This window comes from Macaca mulatta, chromosome 4 (genome assembly GCF_049350105.2).
Source record: "Macaca mulatta isolate MMU2019108-1 chromosome 4, T2T-MMU8v2.0, whole genome shotgun sequence".
Lineage (NCBI taxonomy): Eukaryota > Metazoa > Chordata > Mammalia > Primates > Cercopithecidae > Macaca > Macaca mulatta.
In genome coordinates this window covers 64270367-64287097 of record NC_133409.1, presented here as the reverse complement: position 1 = coordinate 64287097, position 16731 = coordinate 64270367, and the positions used below count along the sequence as shown (strand labels likewise).

General features: G+C 36.9%; 1 protein-coding gene across 4 annotated transcripts in view; it reads left to right on the top strand.

The window, feature by feature from the left end:
• Positions 1-11061, top strand: part of SHPRH (SNF2 histone linker PHD RING helicase) — an 84575-nt gene extending 73514 nt beyond the window's left edge. For 3 of the 4 annotated variants that reach the window (XM_015137155.3, XM_077998436.1, XM_077998437.1), the window contains 5 exons: positions 681-773; positions 1392-1478; positions 2262-2440; positions 7581-7661; positions 9089-11061. In XM_015137155.3, the coding sequence (XP_014992641.2) occupies positions 681-773; positions 1392-1478; positions 2262-2440; positions 7581-7661; positions 9089-9185 (537 nt within the window). In that variant the 3' untranslated portion in view covers positions 9186-11061. 4 annotated transcript variants of the gene reach the window in all.
• The last annotated feature ends 5670 nt before the right edge of the window (positions 11062-16731 follow it).

Sequence of the window (16731 nt, the reverse complement as noted above, 5' to 3'; positions counted from 1 at the left end):
GCTGCAGAAATACTTGCACTATTTTCCTCACTTTCTTATTTCTCCATTTTAAAAATCATTTTTTCACTTTCATCCTCATCTGATAGAAATGGTTATGGAAGATGCAAAAAAACAAAAACAAAAAACAAAAACCCAGTGTCTAGCTTTGTATGAATCTGTCTCATTCTAAGAGGCCATCATTTGTACCTCTGTCATTGTTTTTGGTAATACCCTTGCAAGAAAACGTTCTCTGTTGGTTGGATCCTTCACTGCTTAAGTTGGGAGTTTTGATTCATTGTATTCTTAACATTTCTAATGACATAATATCTGAAGAAAGGAAGAATAAATGAAGAGTGTTTTAAAATACCATTTCTGCTAATCTAATGTAACAAAATTTTGTAACTATAAAACCTGACTACTTAACTAAAAGATCTTATCTTCAGGGTCATAGCACTGAATTACTTTCTGGCATTCTTTTACATTCAAATGTCTGGGTGTAAATTTAGTGACTTCTACATTTCGAAGCTAAAGAAAATTTCCAGCAAACACAGAATGGAAAAGAGTAAACACATATGCACTTGATAATTTGTTTTGATGCATTTGTAGCTTTGATAATAAAAAGTATTTTATATTGCTTTTCCTTTCTATTCTTAACTAGATTTTATTTAGTAGTAATGTGTATTTTTTGTGTGTGTTCAAAGGGCAGCCATTCTACAAAAGTGGAAGCTGTGGTCAGAACTCTGATGAAAATACAGCTTAGAGATCCAGGGGCCAAAGCACTCGTTTTCTCAACGGTATAATCAACATTTTCATCCTCAATATTAACTCGAACTGATTTTCCCTCGCTAATCAGTTTGCAGCTGAGAACTAATTTTTAATGTTTACTCTTTGATTTTTTTCCCAAATCCATAAGATAGAATTATTTTTAGAGAAATGTGATGATGCTTCACAAGGCAATTTGTATAGCTACATTTCATGATTTTTTATTCGTTTCGTTTAAGGATTTTCTTAGTTTAATATTTTTAAAATTGGAATTTCTGACCTTGAAAGTCTCATTTCACAAGAATTTGGGTTAAAAAAAGAAAATCTACTGAATAAAGTGTTGAGTAAAACCCCTAGTTTTCATTTTAGAAAACTAAGTAACTATATTCCAGTGTGCACTCCATTATGTATTTTCTACTGTTTGTTTCTCTTAATTCCATTTTCAAAACCAGCATTTGATGCAAAAAAAAAAAAAATACTGTTTCAGATGGAGCTAAATAATATTGATGGTACTACATTTGAGAGTTTTGGTTTTGGTTTTATTTGCTTAACTCCAGTATAAAAGTCATTTTGATTTAATTACTTTTCAGATACCCTTAGATAAATGTTACATATAAATATTGGTTTTCTAATTGTTTTATGTGTTCTAGTGGCAAGATGTATTAGATATTATTTCAAAAGCTCTCACTGACAACAACATGGAATTTGCACAAATCAGTCGGGTTAAGACATTTCAGGTATGTTAAGATTTTACTCCTGGTTTTTGTAGTAGATACAGTTGCAAATTGAAACTGCTGTTAACTAGCTTAGTTACATTTATTGTCTTGTGTCACATAAGCCACATAAACAGCATCTGAGTTCTTGATTAATTATAAAGTGAACATTTAGAAGCAGAGAAACTCTAGGTATTTTCAGTCTATGTAATTATACCTATATATAACAAGACCATTGGCTTTTTAAAGATCTCCCAACTTGAGGTTCTTTTTTTTTTTAAGTACAGGAAAAGATTGCCTATGATACACCTGTTGAATGGACAGGGGCCTCGCATCGCAAGGATTAAGTTCTAAAGTCGCCGTCAGGCAGAACTGCATGTGGTCACAATTATCCTTACATCATGCTCAGCATAGTGGCAGACGTATGACCTCAGGCACACACAGAGACCAAATGAAAATTTAACAGATTCATGTCTCTTATCTCACATTCACTCTTGCACATTCTTTCTCTTTCTTTCTTTTTCCTCTAACCTCGTATAGCTTAATTTGCATGCATAACATGCATCTGTCTTGTGATTCCTCTAGATATTATGAAGAACAAGAGAGCTTATATGATACTTTTTTTCATAATTAAAATCAAGTGACAAGTTTACATTTTCTAAAGTTGGTTATTTTGCATTTAAGTTTCTTAGCTGTTACGTTTCACAATAGTAATAGATAGCATTAGACATATTTAAAGTGAGCTATTACATACTGCTCTTATTTTAACTGATCCAGCTAAAATTAAAATGTACCTTTCTTTTTTAGGAGAACCTTTCAGCATTTAAACGTGATCCCCAAATCAATATTTTGCTGCTGCCCCTGCACACAGGTTCTAATGGATTAACTATCATTGAAGCAACTCATGTTCTCTTGGTGGAGCCCATATTGAACCCTGCCCATGAGCTTCAGGCCATAGGGAGGGTGCACCGAATTGGACAGACAAAGTAAGGACTAAAATTAGAATCAGTCACATTTGCTTCAGTTTTCTGAGAAACCAAATCAGTCTTTAGACTGTTCATTTATGTTCATCATAGCCTACTTGTTTTTAATTACTTCCTTAGATACTACATTTTTTAATTATTTAATTATTTTATAACTTATTTATTTATAACTTTTTAATTATTTAATTAAAAGGCATGAGATTTCCAACCCTCCCTTCTCTCCAAGAAGCAAACCCCCAGATTGTCCCAAATTTTTCTCTTCCCTCCCACAAAAACCTTATCACTTTATCCAAAAAAACTTGTTAGAAATACTTAAGACAGCTACAAAGTTGAAGGCATCCATCATGCCTTTGAGAATGGAGTTTTGTCTAAAGTAGTCCCGTGTTTAAAAGAAGATATGCTTTGTACATGACTGAAAATAAATGGCTCTTTTTAAAATTCTTAACCTTAAGAAAAGACACCTCCTAGGTCAGCTCCAAGAGATGATTAGATTCAGTTTAAGGCCCAAAGCAAACCTAATAGTAAATATTATTATATGGCATGTATTAGCTTTATTCATATATCAGAATAGACAGTTATCTTTGATAAGGCCTGCTAAATGTGTTACCTTCTGGATGTTTAAAAAAGAAGTATCTTTTTTATTTAGAAATGTTAAATATCTTCGATGTTTAAAAAAGAAAAAAAAACACACATCCATAATAAGCACTTATTAAATCAATATTTATTGAGTACCTACTGTATGTCAGGCATTATTCTAAATACTAAAGGTTCAAATTGAATGATACATAATTTGTTTCCCCAAGTAGGTCACTGTGTAGTACAGGAAGCACGGTTTAAAGTGTTGGGTAGAATGTGCAGAAGTATAATAATAAAAGGACTGTGTTAACAAAAGAAGGTAATGATCACTCGAGCCCTACAGAGTCAGGAAAGGCTTTATGATGTTGAGTCTTGAAGGAATAATTATTTCAAAGTTGGCTGGAAAAGGGTAGTCACACAGCCAAAGAGAGTTAGATATGCAAAAATACAGTGGTGGGAAATGACATGACATTTCTAGGGACTATAAGGAGTTTGGAATTGTTGCAGTATAAAGTATGAGAAAGGGGTCATTGGCAGGAAATGAAGTCTTCTGTGTCATACTCAGAAATGTAGACTGCCCTGTAAGTAGTAGCGGGAGAGAAAATAAAGGATTTACTTGTAAACAGGGAAGAGACATGTTTATTAAACCCCTTAACAAATAGGGCAAAGTAACTGTAATAAATGCAGGCTTCTTCTAACTTACCACCAAGTGTCATTTAAAATGCAGTCACGTCTTTACTTGGTTTTTTGTTGGTTTTCTTCTATGTTTTTAAATATTGATATTTTGTCCTACCAATGTTCTTCTAAAGCATAGGCTGGACTGGTCTCATATTTAAAACCATAAGTCCAAATGGCCATTCAGCATTACCCAACAATCTTACTATGCCTCCCAAGTGAATCTGTTTTTTTCTACCTTCTGAGGAGTCTGTCTTAAGTCTGTCTTCTTTCTCACCATTGCAATCTTGCCTCGTACAGGGGAAACATATACAATCAGATTAGAAGTACCTCATCTTTCCATCATCAACTTGAACAGTCTGCCTGCATCAGTACTCAATGCTTTTTGGTAGATTTTTATTGAGTATCTTCTGTGTGCCAGGTACTGTTATGGGAACATGAGATGTCCTCATGGAGCGCAATTCTAACTGTAACGGGGTTGGTAGACAGAAAGATGGTAAACAATAAACATAAGTACAATCTAGACTATGTTCGGAGCTGGAAAAGTAGAGCAGGGTGAGGAAGTAAGAGTGCAGTGTTTGGGCAGGAAGGCATGCAAGGCCTTATTGAGAAGGTCTGAGCAAGGACTTGAAAGAAATGGGAAAATGGGAAAGTTAGTCACGCAGCTCTCTTGCAAAAGAATGTTCAAGTAAACAGTGCATTCGGTGCAAAGGCCCTAAGTCAGAAGTATGGTATGTTAGAAGAATAGCAAGGAGCCACAGTTGCTAAAGGGGAGAGAAGCAGGAGTTGAAGTGAGCGCACTCAGTGGGGAGAGGGATTATATTGGGCCCAGGAAGCCACTGTGAGGACAGTGCTTTTGCCCTGTGTGAAATCGGGAGCCATTGGAAGGCTTTGAGCAGAGGCCTGGCATATCTTAAGTTTTAAAAGAATCATTCTGAGTGCTATGATGGGGTGGGAGTGAAGGGGAACAAGGGAGAGTAGAAACAGGGAGAGTCTTGGAGGCTATTGCAGTCGTCCTGGTGAGAGATGAAGGTGACCTGGCCATGGCGGTAGCAGTGCACATGGTGAGGAGTGGTCAGGTTCTGGATATATTTTGCAGATAGAACTGATGGTACTTTTGGACAGACTAGACATGGGGTGTGAGAGGGTCAAGGATAACACCATGGGTTTTGGCTTAGATAACTAGAAGGATGAAGTAACCTTCAGCTGAGCTGGAGAAGTCTACAGGGTGGAACAGATTTGGTAAGAGAAGAACTGACATCCAAATGGAGATTTCTTTTCTGTAACTAGATGTACAAGTGCATTAAGTCACGAGACTGAATGAGATTACCTAGGGGTGAATTTAGATAGAGATAGAATTTAGACAGAGGACCATGGACTGAACTCCAGGGCACCAAATTTCAACTACTCTAGGAGAGGAGAAGAAACCAGCAAAGGTAACAAAGATCAAGCAGTGAGTTAGAAGAAAACCAGAAGACGGGTGTCCTAGGAGCCAAGTAAAAAATGTACCTCAAAGAAGAGGATATGGTCACCTGTTGCAAGTGCTGTGAAAAATGTCAAGGAAGATAAGGATTGAGAATTGATCATTAGATTTAGCAACATGGAGATCAAAATCAGGTTAAGTGGTAGAGGTGACAGTCTGACTTTAGTTTTGGAGAAAATGGGATTTTGTGTATTTCTTATTTAACAAATACTTGTATAACAAAGAGAGGTTAGGTAACTTGCCTGTGGTCAGACAACTAGTAGAAGCGGTAGCAGATTTCAGGCACAGCCATTCTGCCTTCACAGTACAAGCTTTAACCACAGTGCACTGCTGCTTCTGTGTGGCTGGTACAGCTAGTATTTTGAGGAGTTTTGCTGCAGAGAAAAGGAAGAGAATGAGATCAAGAGAAGTATTTGTTTTTCCTTTCAAATGGGAGAATTCGTAAGAGAATGATTCATTAGAGACAACAAAAACTAGTGAAGGAGGAGAACAGGGAGAATGCTTGACAGTGTCCTTAAGTAGCCAAGAGGATACGGGATGGAACACTGAAGTGGAGGGAGGGGTTGGTAGGCAGGAGCATGGATATGTCATCCAGTAATAAGCAGGAAAGTACCTCATATGCCTTCCCTTTTATTACAGCAGAAGTGTCCCTTTTCTTTCAAAAGCCACTCATTCATTTGTCCTGGACTCCATTCCTTCTCGTATTTTCAAGGACAGGTATACATTTCCCTTGTACAGGTTGAGTATCCCTTAACTGAAATGCTTTAAGTGTTTTGCCTTTAGAATTTTTTCAGATTTTAGAATATTTGCATATACATAGTGAGATATCTTAGGAATGAAACCCCAGTCTCAACATGAAATTTATTTATGTTTCATATACAACTTCTACACATAGCCTGAAGGTGATTTTATATAATATTTTAAATAATTTTGTGCACGAAAGCAAGTTTTTACTGTGTTTTCACTGTGACTCATCACATGAAGTCAGGTGTTGAATTCTGCACGTCACGTTGGCACTCAAAAAGTTTTGGATTTTAGAGCATTTTGGATTTTGGGTTTTTGGATTAGGGATACTCAACCTGTCATATATTACTCCATAAATATGTCTTAATATTATCCATCTTTAAAAAGAAAAAAACACTCCGATACATCCTACCTCCATCTCTACTTTTTTATCCCCCATTCTCTGTCAAACTGTCTGGTTTATTTTTCTCTCCACCATATCACTGAAGTGAGGCTTATAACATTTTTAGTGACCTACTTCTTGCCAGTGGTCTGAGGCTTCTTTGTCTACACCCCTTCGATGAATTTTTCCAGTCTTAGGGCTTTAGGTAGCTTTTACGGGTTGACGACTCTCAGGTATATATTCCCCAGCCCAGACATGCCCATATAACTCCTATCCCAGGTGCATATATCCAGTTCTAGCTCTGCACACATATCTCTGGACTCACCGTGGATACCTGTCTAATAGTTATCTGATAGGTTTCACATGGACAAAATAAAACTGTGTTGCATCTGCACTCTCACTCCCACCCTGAGCTTTCCCCATCTTATAATGTGGCACTGTCATCTGTTCCTGCCCAGATCAGAAATCTAGGACTCTTCTATATTTTTGTTTTCACATCTCACATCCCAGTCATCTTTTAAGTTTTGTCAGCTCTGCCTCCAAAAGATATTCCAAATCTACTTGACTGCTGTCTTCTCCACTGACACAATCATAGTGCATTCACCCTTACTTACCCAGATGACTACAGAACTTAACTGACTTCTCTGGTGCTCTTCTTGCTGAACAAGAAGTACATCCTCCACACAGTCGCCAAAGGGATTTCTAAAGTACAGTCAGGTATACATCAAATCATGCATACAAACCCACCAAGGGCTTTCCATTATAACCACAATACAATTCAAATCCTTGGTCACATCCTGGAAGGCCCTGTGTGACCTGGCCCCTGCACACTTCTCCACCCTTATTTTCACCTCTCTCCCTTGCTTGCAGGATGCTTCTGCCATGCTAGCCTTCTTTTGGCCTCTTGAACATGTTAGACTTGTTCCAGGCGTGTTCCCTTCCCGGGCAATGTGCTGTTTCTTCCGTTTGGATGTTCTTCCTACTCCTCCTTTGCCTACTGGCCTCATTCCCATCACTGTTGTTTCAGTTTGCATGTCAGCCTCCTCTCAGCATTATATTTACTTGAAACTGTCTTACTCCTTTATATGTTTATCGTCTGTCTCTCGTTAGAATGCCAGTTCAGGAGATTAAATAGTTCATTTTATTTGCTGCTGAACCCCTCCCAGCACCTGCCACAAGTGGGCACCAACTGACTGATGAATATAGCATGTAAACTGTGAAGTCAGTTTGTACTGATTTGTTTTACTGTGTTTTTAAGCTTAAAATTCTTCTGTACCTTTTAGACCTACTATTGTACACAGATTCTTAATTAAAGCAACAATAGAAGAAAGAATGCAGGCGATGCTGAAAACTGCTGAGAGGAGGTAGGTAATAATTTATGACAAGTAGAAGGGGGAAGGTTTTCCTGTTAAAAGTTTGTATCTTTGGAACTTCTTCACTTAGATGACAACAAAAAATACAACACAAATACTTCTTAAAAGCAAGGTCTGACGTTTTGCCTTTTCACTGTTTCCCAGTCAGTGCTCCAGACTTTGTATATTTGAATTAATGTATTAATCATAACATAAATATAAACTATACTACATTTCTTTGCCACATTGGATCACTTTCTAAACAAAATATATCTTTATGCCTGACGTAAGCCTTAGTCTCATATGTGTAAACTAAACTCTTATTGCTACTTTCTACATCACACTTGTTAGTCACGTGCAAGTATAAATATCTGAACTTTAAAATTTGATTTTAAAATTTAAAATTTGACTGTAAAATTTAAAATTTGGGAGTCTGAGGCAGGTGGATAACCTGAGGTCGTGAGTTCGAAACCAGCCTGGCTAACATGGCGAAACCCCATCTCTACTAAAAACACAAAAATTAGCCAGGCGTGGTGGTACATGCCATAGTCTGAGCTACTTGGGAGGCTGAGGCAGGAGAATCGCTTGAACCCAGGAGGTGGAGGTTGCAGTGAGCCAAGATCGTGCCACTGCACTCCAGCCTGGGCACCAGAGCAAGACTCTGTCCCAGGGAAAAAAAAAAAAAAAACTTAATTGGTTAAGGTTAATTGTGGTGTCAATCCAAAGACAAAACAAAAGCAGAGAGACCAAACCAGTCTTAATTTTAAAAGCTTGACTCTGGAATCATAGAATTTTCTAATATTTATGGTATAATTTATTTAAATCTTTTTGAAAACATAAATCTTTCTACATCTTTAGGAGGTAGGTAGGATTGGAAGGTACCCAAGGAAGAGATGATTGCCTTAGAAGGGATTGTCACATAGCAAAGAAGCAATTTGAAACCACAAATTTTCTTCCATTGTTGATTTCTGGGAAGGAAAGAGGCTTCCACAGGAGCCTTTTTACCTAAAACATGAAGGCTTTTTAAAGTTCTTGTTCCCTTGCGTATCAGACTTCAGTGATTTTTATTTAGGTTGTTTTAATAAAATAACAGTTATGAGTTGTTTGAAATTCTCTTGAAACAATTTAACTTTAGGTGGTAAGAAGGTAATTTGTAAGGTGAGAGCCTTAGTAGCAGTTGTCAAGGGTTTTATTCTTTGTTCTGTTAATTGCACAGAGAAAAAAACATTTTGACAAACCCTAAACGTAATATATAGAAGTCTTCACTAGTTTTGACAAGGTATAACAATGATCTTATCACTTGCTTTCCTCTGGGAGTTTCTTATAGCCCAGTTACAAAAACTTAAGAAAAAATATGTGTCTAGTTCGTATTACTACAAATACAATCGCTGATGGCTTGGGGTTTCTTTCTGACTGTGCTCATTTGGAAAACCTTGCAGTCACACGAACTCATCAGTGAAGCATTCAGAGGCTTCCGTCTTGACCGTGGCTGACCTGGCAGACCTGTTTACCAAAGAAACTGAAGAGCTTGAATGAACTACACTTGATTCATTCCATGGACTTTAGTGTATTAATAAACTTTCATAGCTGTAGAGCAAAGTTACAAGTTTTAAAAACCCAGTAGATAACAGTTACCACTGTTCCTAGTTGAATGAATTTGTTTCTTGTTCTGGTTATACAGTGGCCTAGTACTTACTGAGTCCTTTTCAATATACTGTTTTCAAAAGATCTATAAAGATTTTTAATTTTACACTCCTAATAAAATATTTATTTTTTGTCCCAAATAATATCTATATCTGACAATACAAGGGAATTAAGAGAGGTAATGTGTACTTTTCTTATGAAAAGATCAGTCATAAAAAGAGTTGGAATAAGAAAGTAAACTAGTCTAGTTTTATATGACCTGGTATATTCAACCAACATAGATCTCAGTTTTTGGAAGGGCCTTCAGTATCTTTAGCACATGATTCACCAGTATCTTGTTAGTAATATTTTAAGTAGATGGTGAACTACATTAACTCATTTTTTGAGTAGGCTTATACCATAACTTTACAACTAGTAATTTTGCAACTCCTTAGAATAAGTTAATGTCAGACAGTTATTTCTTTCTTCTGCATCTTGCTACTGAAAACAAAAACAATGAAAATACTCATATTTCTATTATGTGTAAAGTGGTGTTAGTGTAGACAGTTAACTCCAAATAGATTTTTTTAATGTATTAATGATTACCTTAAAATTATCTGCTTTCTCTACTCTTAATTTTTCTTATTGTTAAAGTTTTTATATGTTGTAAGATTGATGTATCTGTAAATATTGCAGTTTTTATGATTTTGTTTTATTATAACATGGAAATATGGCAGGGTTTTGTTTCAATCATTATTATACTGATGTCTTGGATTCTTTTCCTCTCCCATGTTCTTGTGTAACTAGAACTTTTCAGCCAGTGATATCTGAATTCATGGTAGAGTTGTTATTTCACTCTAGTTGTTCCTCCCTTAAGCACGAGTCTTTGACCTTTTGAACAAGAGAATGCCATGTTCACATAAGCGAATCGTTGCAAGTGGTAATAACCAAGTGTTGTTCTTCTGTGAGGAATTAATGGACTTTGAAATTGCTGAATAAGGAGTAGCTTGTTATATCCTAGCCATTTGATGTAATGCAAATGTTCTTGTTTGGCTTCCTTTTCTTTGAGCCTTCAGAGTTTTAAAGGACCTTCTTTGACCCTCAGGACTTACTAGCTCCTAGTCAGCTGCCTGGAAAACTCATAGAACCATCCCCTGGATCCCATTTGTCCGAGAGGCTTTGGTGCTCAGTTAAGGTGCATTTTCTTACTCTAGGTTTATAGAGTGATGTAATTCAACTGAAGAAAACACACACATGCTTTTGGTGCTTATTCTTCAGTTAAAAGGAAGTATGCATTGATTCTTTTATATGAAATTAAATCAAACTTATTTTTATAGCTCTTTACATATTAAAAAGAGCTTTCCTGTACATTTACGTGCTTAATTTGCCCAACAATCTTGTGAAGTTGATATAATTAATATCATTCCTGTTTTAAAGGTAGAGAACTGAAGTTCAGATACATTGAAACTTTCTTAGGACATGTAGCAAGTAAACAGTGGAGCCCAGGTACCCTGACTCCATATCTTACATTCTTTTACTAATAACATGTCATGCTGAGATTCAGAAGGCCCATGCTTATAATTTAAAAATGAGACTACTTCAGTATTTCTTTGTGTTTATTTTCTACTATTCCTTTCTGAGCTATGTTTTAGAGAAAACAATTTGATATGCTTCAATTTTGTAAAAACAAATTACATATATATATAAAAATTATCTGTATTAGACAAAAACTGTTTTTATTTATTTCTGTAAGATATCAATTAAATAAATATTTTAGTGGAAATGAAAATTGTGGAATTCTTTGATTTCTGAGCCTCAGAACATATGGGGGTTTTTTATTTTTTCTTTCAATAAAAGATATCAAAATGGCTAATACTACAGAATCCCATATTTTATATACATTTGTTACATCTTAAAAACAATTATGACAGTTTCCAATTGTTCAAAACAAATACAAATCTGTTCCTCACATTTTCTTGGCTGCAAAGGATTTTTTAAGTTTTCTTCCTCTATTATTTTATAGCCTCTGAAATATTACTATGTTTATAAGTAGTTGTTCTTTTTTTTTTTTAAATTTATTTATTATTATTATACTTTAAGTTGTAGGGTACATGTGCATAACGTGCAGGTTTGTTACATATGTATACTTGGGCCATGTTGGTGTGCTGCACCCATCAACTCATCATTTACATCAGGTATAACTCCCAGTGCAATCCCTCCCCCCTTCCCCCTCCCCATGATAGGCCCCTGTGTGTGATGTTCCCCTTCCTGAGTCCAAGTGATCTCATTGTTCAGTTCCCACCTATGAGTGAGAACATGCAGTGTTTGGTTTTCTGTTCTTGTGATAGTTTGCTAAGAATGATGGTTTCCAGCTGCATCCATGTCCCTACAAAGGACACAAACTCATCCTTTTTGATGGCTGCATAGTATTCCATGGTGTATATGTGCCACATTTTCTTAATCCAATCTGTCACTGATGGACATTTGGGTTGATTCCAAGTCTTTGCTATTGTGAATAGTGCTGCAATATGACCCAGCCATCCCATTACTGGGTATATACCCAAAGGATTATAAATTATGCTGCTATAAAGACACATGCACACGTATGTTTATTGCAGTAGTTGTTCTTAAATGGGTGCTATGCTAATGAACCAGTGAGAAAAAATGAGATAGCCGCAATTGTTAGAATAGCCCCAGTCATTAAACTTAAATGTGTTTGGACCTGGAGAATCATTTTCTGTTACATGATTCCATATGAGTTTACTAGAACTGAAAAGATATGTACAACGTAAAGTGCATATACCTTACTTCACAGCCGTTTTGCTTCAAACCCAGATAACTTTACTGTGTTTATTGCAGCATCAGTGTTTCTCTTTGTATGTGACCTGAGCTGAATAAGCCATGCATTCAGTTTTACGAATTGTTATCTTTCATAGCACATGAACAACAAACTAAAAATCTTAACATGATAATTCAACATGCAACTACTAATACTTTACAAATAATGATCAGACCAACTATTTATCTAAATATTTAGGAACTGAATTTAACAGTGCAAGATTAATCACCAACACAAGCTCTCCTTTCAGGTGGACAAAGTAAGAAATCATGTCTTTTTAATCTCCTGCTCTCATTTAATAGCTCTTCCAGTGTGCTTAAGTTATTTGTGTTTATTAAACGACAAGATAACCTTTCAGAAATGCAGAGATCACCCATGCTGAATAACCTCAGGCTTACTTAATTCAAATAAAAGGTGTCTTTCAATCTTTCTAGAATTTAGGTAAACAAAATCCCACAATGTGCCATTTCATAATTTTTAACTGGCATACAAATGCAAAAATGGAATGTAAAAAAAAAGAATTTAAACCAATTAAATGAATTAAAAACCAATGCAAGAACAAAAAGAAGGCATTACAACAGAATACTACAAGCAATGCATTTTAAGCCTGTCTACTCTGATAAAGGACATGTAGTCAGTAAGACTTCTTCAAAGTGAGATCAGTTAACTGTTTATAAAATTTTCTGTTTACAAGAATCCTTATGTACCTCTGTTACATTGTGAAGCCGACATGAATGCTTATCACATGTAAGGGTTGAATTTAAATCATTTGCAAGCCTTCCCTTAGAGGAAGGCTATGTAAGTAATTGATAACCCCAAAGGGGGTTCGAGCCCTATGCTAGGTATGTGGTGTTGCCTCTGAGTTACAAAACAGATAGTATCACATCCAGAAAATAGCACGAGTACTTGGCAGAGGCCAGAGTTGCCATCTCCAGCCTTCCCTTGCCTTCAGACAGCCTTTCAGGGGCATGTATAGCTCGTCTTTGAAGAGTGAAGGTCCCCACACCATCCTTGTATCTTCTTCATTTAATGTCAGTGACTCTCAATACTGACTTTGGGGACTGACTTTGTTATCTTGAAACCAAATTTTTATTGCAGCTTACGCTTCTTTTCCTGCAAAATAGAAATTTTAAAAAAGCAGCCTCCATTATCTGTATAAAGATCTTTGTATAGGTGACTACTATTATTAAAATCAATAACTTTTTCTCTCCCTATCAAAAAATCAGCCTTTTTTAAATGGTCTGCCTTTCCAAACCCTATTGTTATCTTTGTCTCTCCGGTAAACCTGTTCTTAATGCTCCATACCTGCCTAGAGAGCATATTAGAGGAGCGATTTGTCCAAAGACACATTTTCGATCTATGGGATCTTTCCAGACCTGTGATTTGTATGTGCGCACAGTTCTGATCACTGACTCTTCCAGTATTCTAAGGAGCAAACATTTGTGCTTATATTTCCTTAGAAATCATTTCTGTACATTTTATTATTTATTTAGGTTATACTTACTGAAATTACCTGTGGTCATTTTCTGCCAAGACTATTTAACATTTACCGCATCATGTCCCTAATTCTTTACCCAGATCCGTAAGGCACTTCATGCGTGCCTCTTCTGTTCTCTTGGCTTCCCATAATCAAACAACTGCTATCTCCAGTTATTTTTCCAGAGCCTTTGTAAAAATTTCCATTGATTGAGAGCATCATTGCCTGTTGATAACGTTGAGTGTATTTTTCCTTTGTTCCAGAATCATGTCTTCTTTGGTAAATGCAAATCTGTGTTTTAAACAGGAATGCATTTTAGTTTCTGATCTTTATCAGAATGTTTATAAGTGATTCCGCTATTAAACTGTGAAAGCATCAGTGTGGAATGTTGTATTTACCTAAAACTTCCCCAGTGCTTTTCACTTCTCAAGTCCATAATTATAATCATGTTAATGTTTATGTTCTGCAACTGACCGTTTTCTACCCTGCACTCAGATTTGCCTTCCCAGGTTTTCTACCAGCATGATAGGGTGCAAGTAAAACTTTACACCTCTGTAAGAGGCACTTCTGTCTTTTTTTTTTTTTTTTTTTTTTTTGAGACGGAGTCTCACGCTGTTGCCCAGGCTGGAGTGCAGTGGCGCGATCTCGGCTCACTGCAAGCTCCGCCTCCTGGGTTCACGCCATTCTCCTGCCTCAGCCTCCTGAGTAGCTAGGACTACAGGCGCCCGCCACCGCGCCCGGCTAATTTTTTGTATTTTTAGTAGAGACGGGGTTTCACTGTGGTCTCGATCTCCTGACCTTGTGATCCGCCCGCCTCGGCCTCCCAAAGTGCTGGGATTACAGGCTTGAGCCACCGCGCCCGGCCCCTTCTGTCTTTTTAATAAGTTGTTAATGATGACTCAAGCAGTCATCTCGTTTACCCAGTGATTTATTTTTAAGGGATTACTCTTTACGCATACAGCAGAAGATTTAGCAAGTTTCCTTCTTAAAATGGCTTTGGTCTTTCAAGCAAGATAAAGATCTCTACTGAGTAAACCACGTGTTTTATTTTTAATTTTTTAATTTTTATTTTTTGAGACACAGTCTGTGTTGTCCAGGGTGAAGTGCCATGACAGCTCACTGCAGCCTCAACTTCTCAGGCTCAGGTGATGTCCCCACCTCAGCCTCCCGGGTAGCTGGGACTACAGACAAGCACCACCACACCTGTTTATTTTTTTGTAGAGACAGGGTTTCGCCATGTTGCCCAGGCTGGTCTCGAACTACTGGGTTCTAGCAATCCACCTGCCTCGGCCTCCCAACGTGCTGGGATTACAATAAACCACCTTTTAATTCTCTCTCTTTTTCCCTTCCTTTCTTCCATTATTCCTTATTTCCTTTTCTTCAATCTTATTTCCTCTTTGGTTTTGAAACTGTGTGTTTAGACATTGGAAAAAGCAATTTATCCACCATTACATAAAAAGGACGCTTATCAGACCACTGCCCAAGCATTCCTAACCGGAGTCAGTGGACTTATGGAGGGAAAGAAGGTCCACAGGTGAGCTTCAAAGGGCAAACTCCCAACATTGTGTACCTTCCAGCCGCTTCCTAGAGACAGAGTTTCATATTGTCTGTCAGATTCTTAAAGGGATTCAAGGCCTAAAAGGACCCATTGCCATAGACCATCAGTTTCGAAGTGTGATCCTTAGGGATCTCCAAGACCAAGCAGTCTGAAAGGCCCTGGGATTTTCTTCATATGTGTCAATGAAAACAACATAACACATTTATTAACAAAGCTGACATATGAGAAGTTGCTTGCCTTCAGTTAGGGAACTTTAAAGAGATTTGCAAAATTGTACAACAATGCCATTCTTTTCACTAAGTCTTTGTTTTATTTTAGAAAATAGTTATTTTTCATTTCACAATGTGTTATTATATGTTAACATGTAATAGGTTTATTATTTCTAGTTAATATTTTTATATTGCTTAGTTTTAATTTCTTTTTTTTTTTTTTTATTGTACTTTAAGTTGTAGGGTACATGTGCATAACGTGCAGGTTTGTTACATATGTATACTTGTGCCATGTTGGTGTGCTGCACCCATCAACTCATCATTTACATCAGGTATAACTCCCAATGCAATCCCTCCCCCCTCCCCCCTCCCCATGATAGGCCCCTGTGTGTGATGTTCCCCTTCCTGAGTCCAAGTGATCTCATTGTTCAGTTCCCACCTATGAGTGAGAACATGCGGTGTTTGGTTTTCTGTTCTTGTGATAGTTTGCTAAGAATGATGGTTTCCAGCTGCATCCATGTCCCTACAAAGGACACAAACTCATCCTTTTTGATGGCTGCATAGTATTCCATGGTGTATATGTGCCACATTTTCTTAATCCAATCTGTCACTGATGGACATTTGGGTTGATTCCAAGTCTTTGCTATTGTGAATAGTGCTGCAATAAACATACGTGTGCATGTGTCTTTATAGCAGCATAATTTATAATCCTTTGGGTATATACCCAGTAATGGGATGGCTGGGTCATATGGTACATCTAGTTCTAGATCCTTGAGGAATCGCCATACTGTTTTCCATAATGGTTGAACTAGTTTACAATCCCACCAACAGTGTAAAAGTGTTCCTATTTCTCCACATCCTCTCCAGCACCTGTTGTTTCCTGACTTTTTAATGATCGCCATTCTAACTGGTGTGAGATGGTATCTCATTGTGGTTTTGATTTGCATTTCTCTGATGGCCAGTGATGATGAGCATTTTTTCATGTGTCTGTTGGCTGTATGAATGTCTTCTTTTGAGAAATGTCTGTTCATATCCTTTGCCCACTTTTTGATGGGGTTGTTTGTTTTTTTCTTGTAAATTTGTGTGAGTTCTTTGTAGGTTCTGGATATTAGCCCTTTGTCAGATGAGTAGATTGCAAAAATTTTCTCCCATTCTGTAGGTTGCCTGTTCACTCTGATGGTAGTGTCTTTTGCTGTGCAGAAGCTCTTTAATTTAATGAGATCCCATTTGTCAATTTTGGCTTTTGCTGCCGTTGCTTTTGGTGTTTTAGACATGAAGTCTTTGCCCATGCCTATGTCCTGAATGGTACTACCTAGGTTTTCCTCTAGAATTTTTATGGTATTAGATCTAACATTTAAGTCTCTAATCCATCTTGA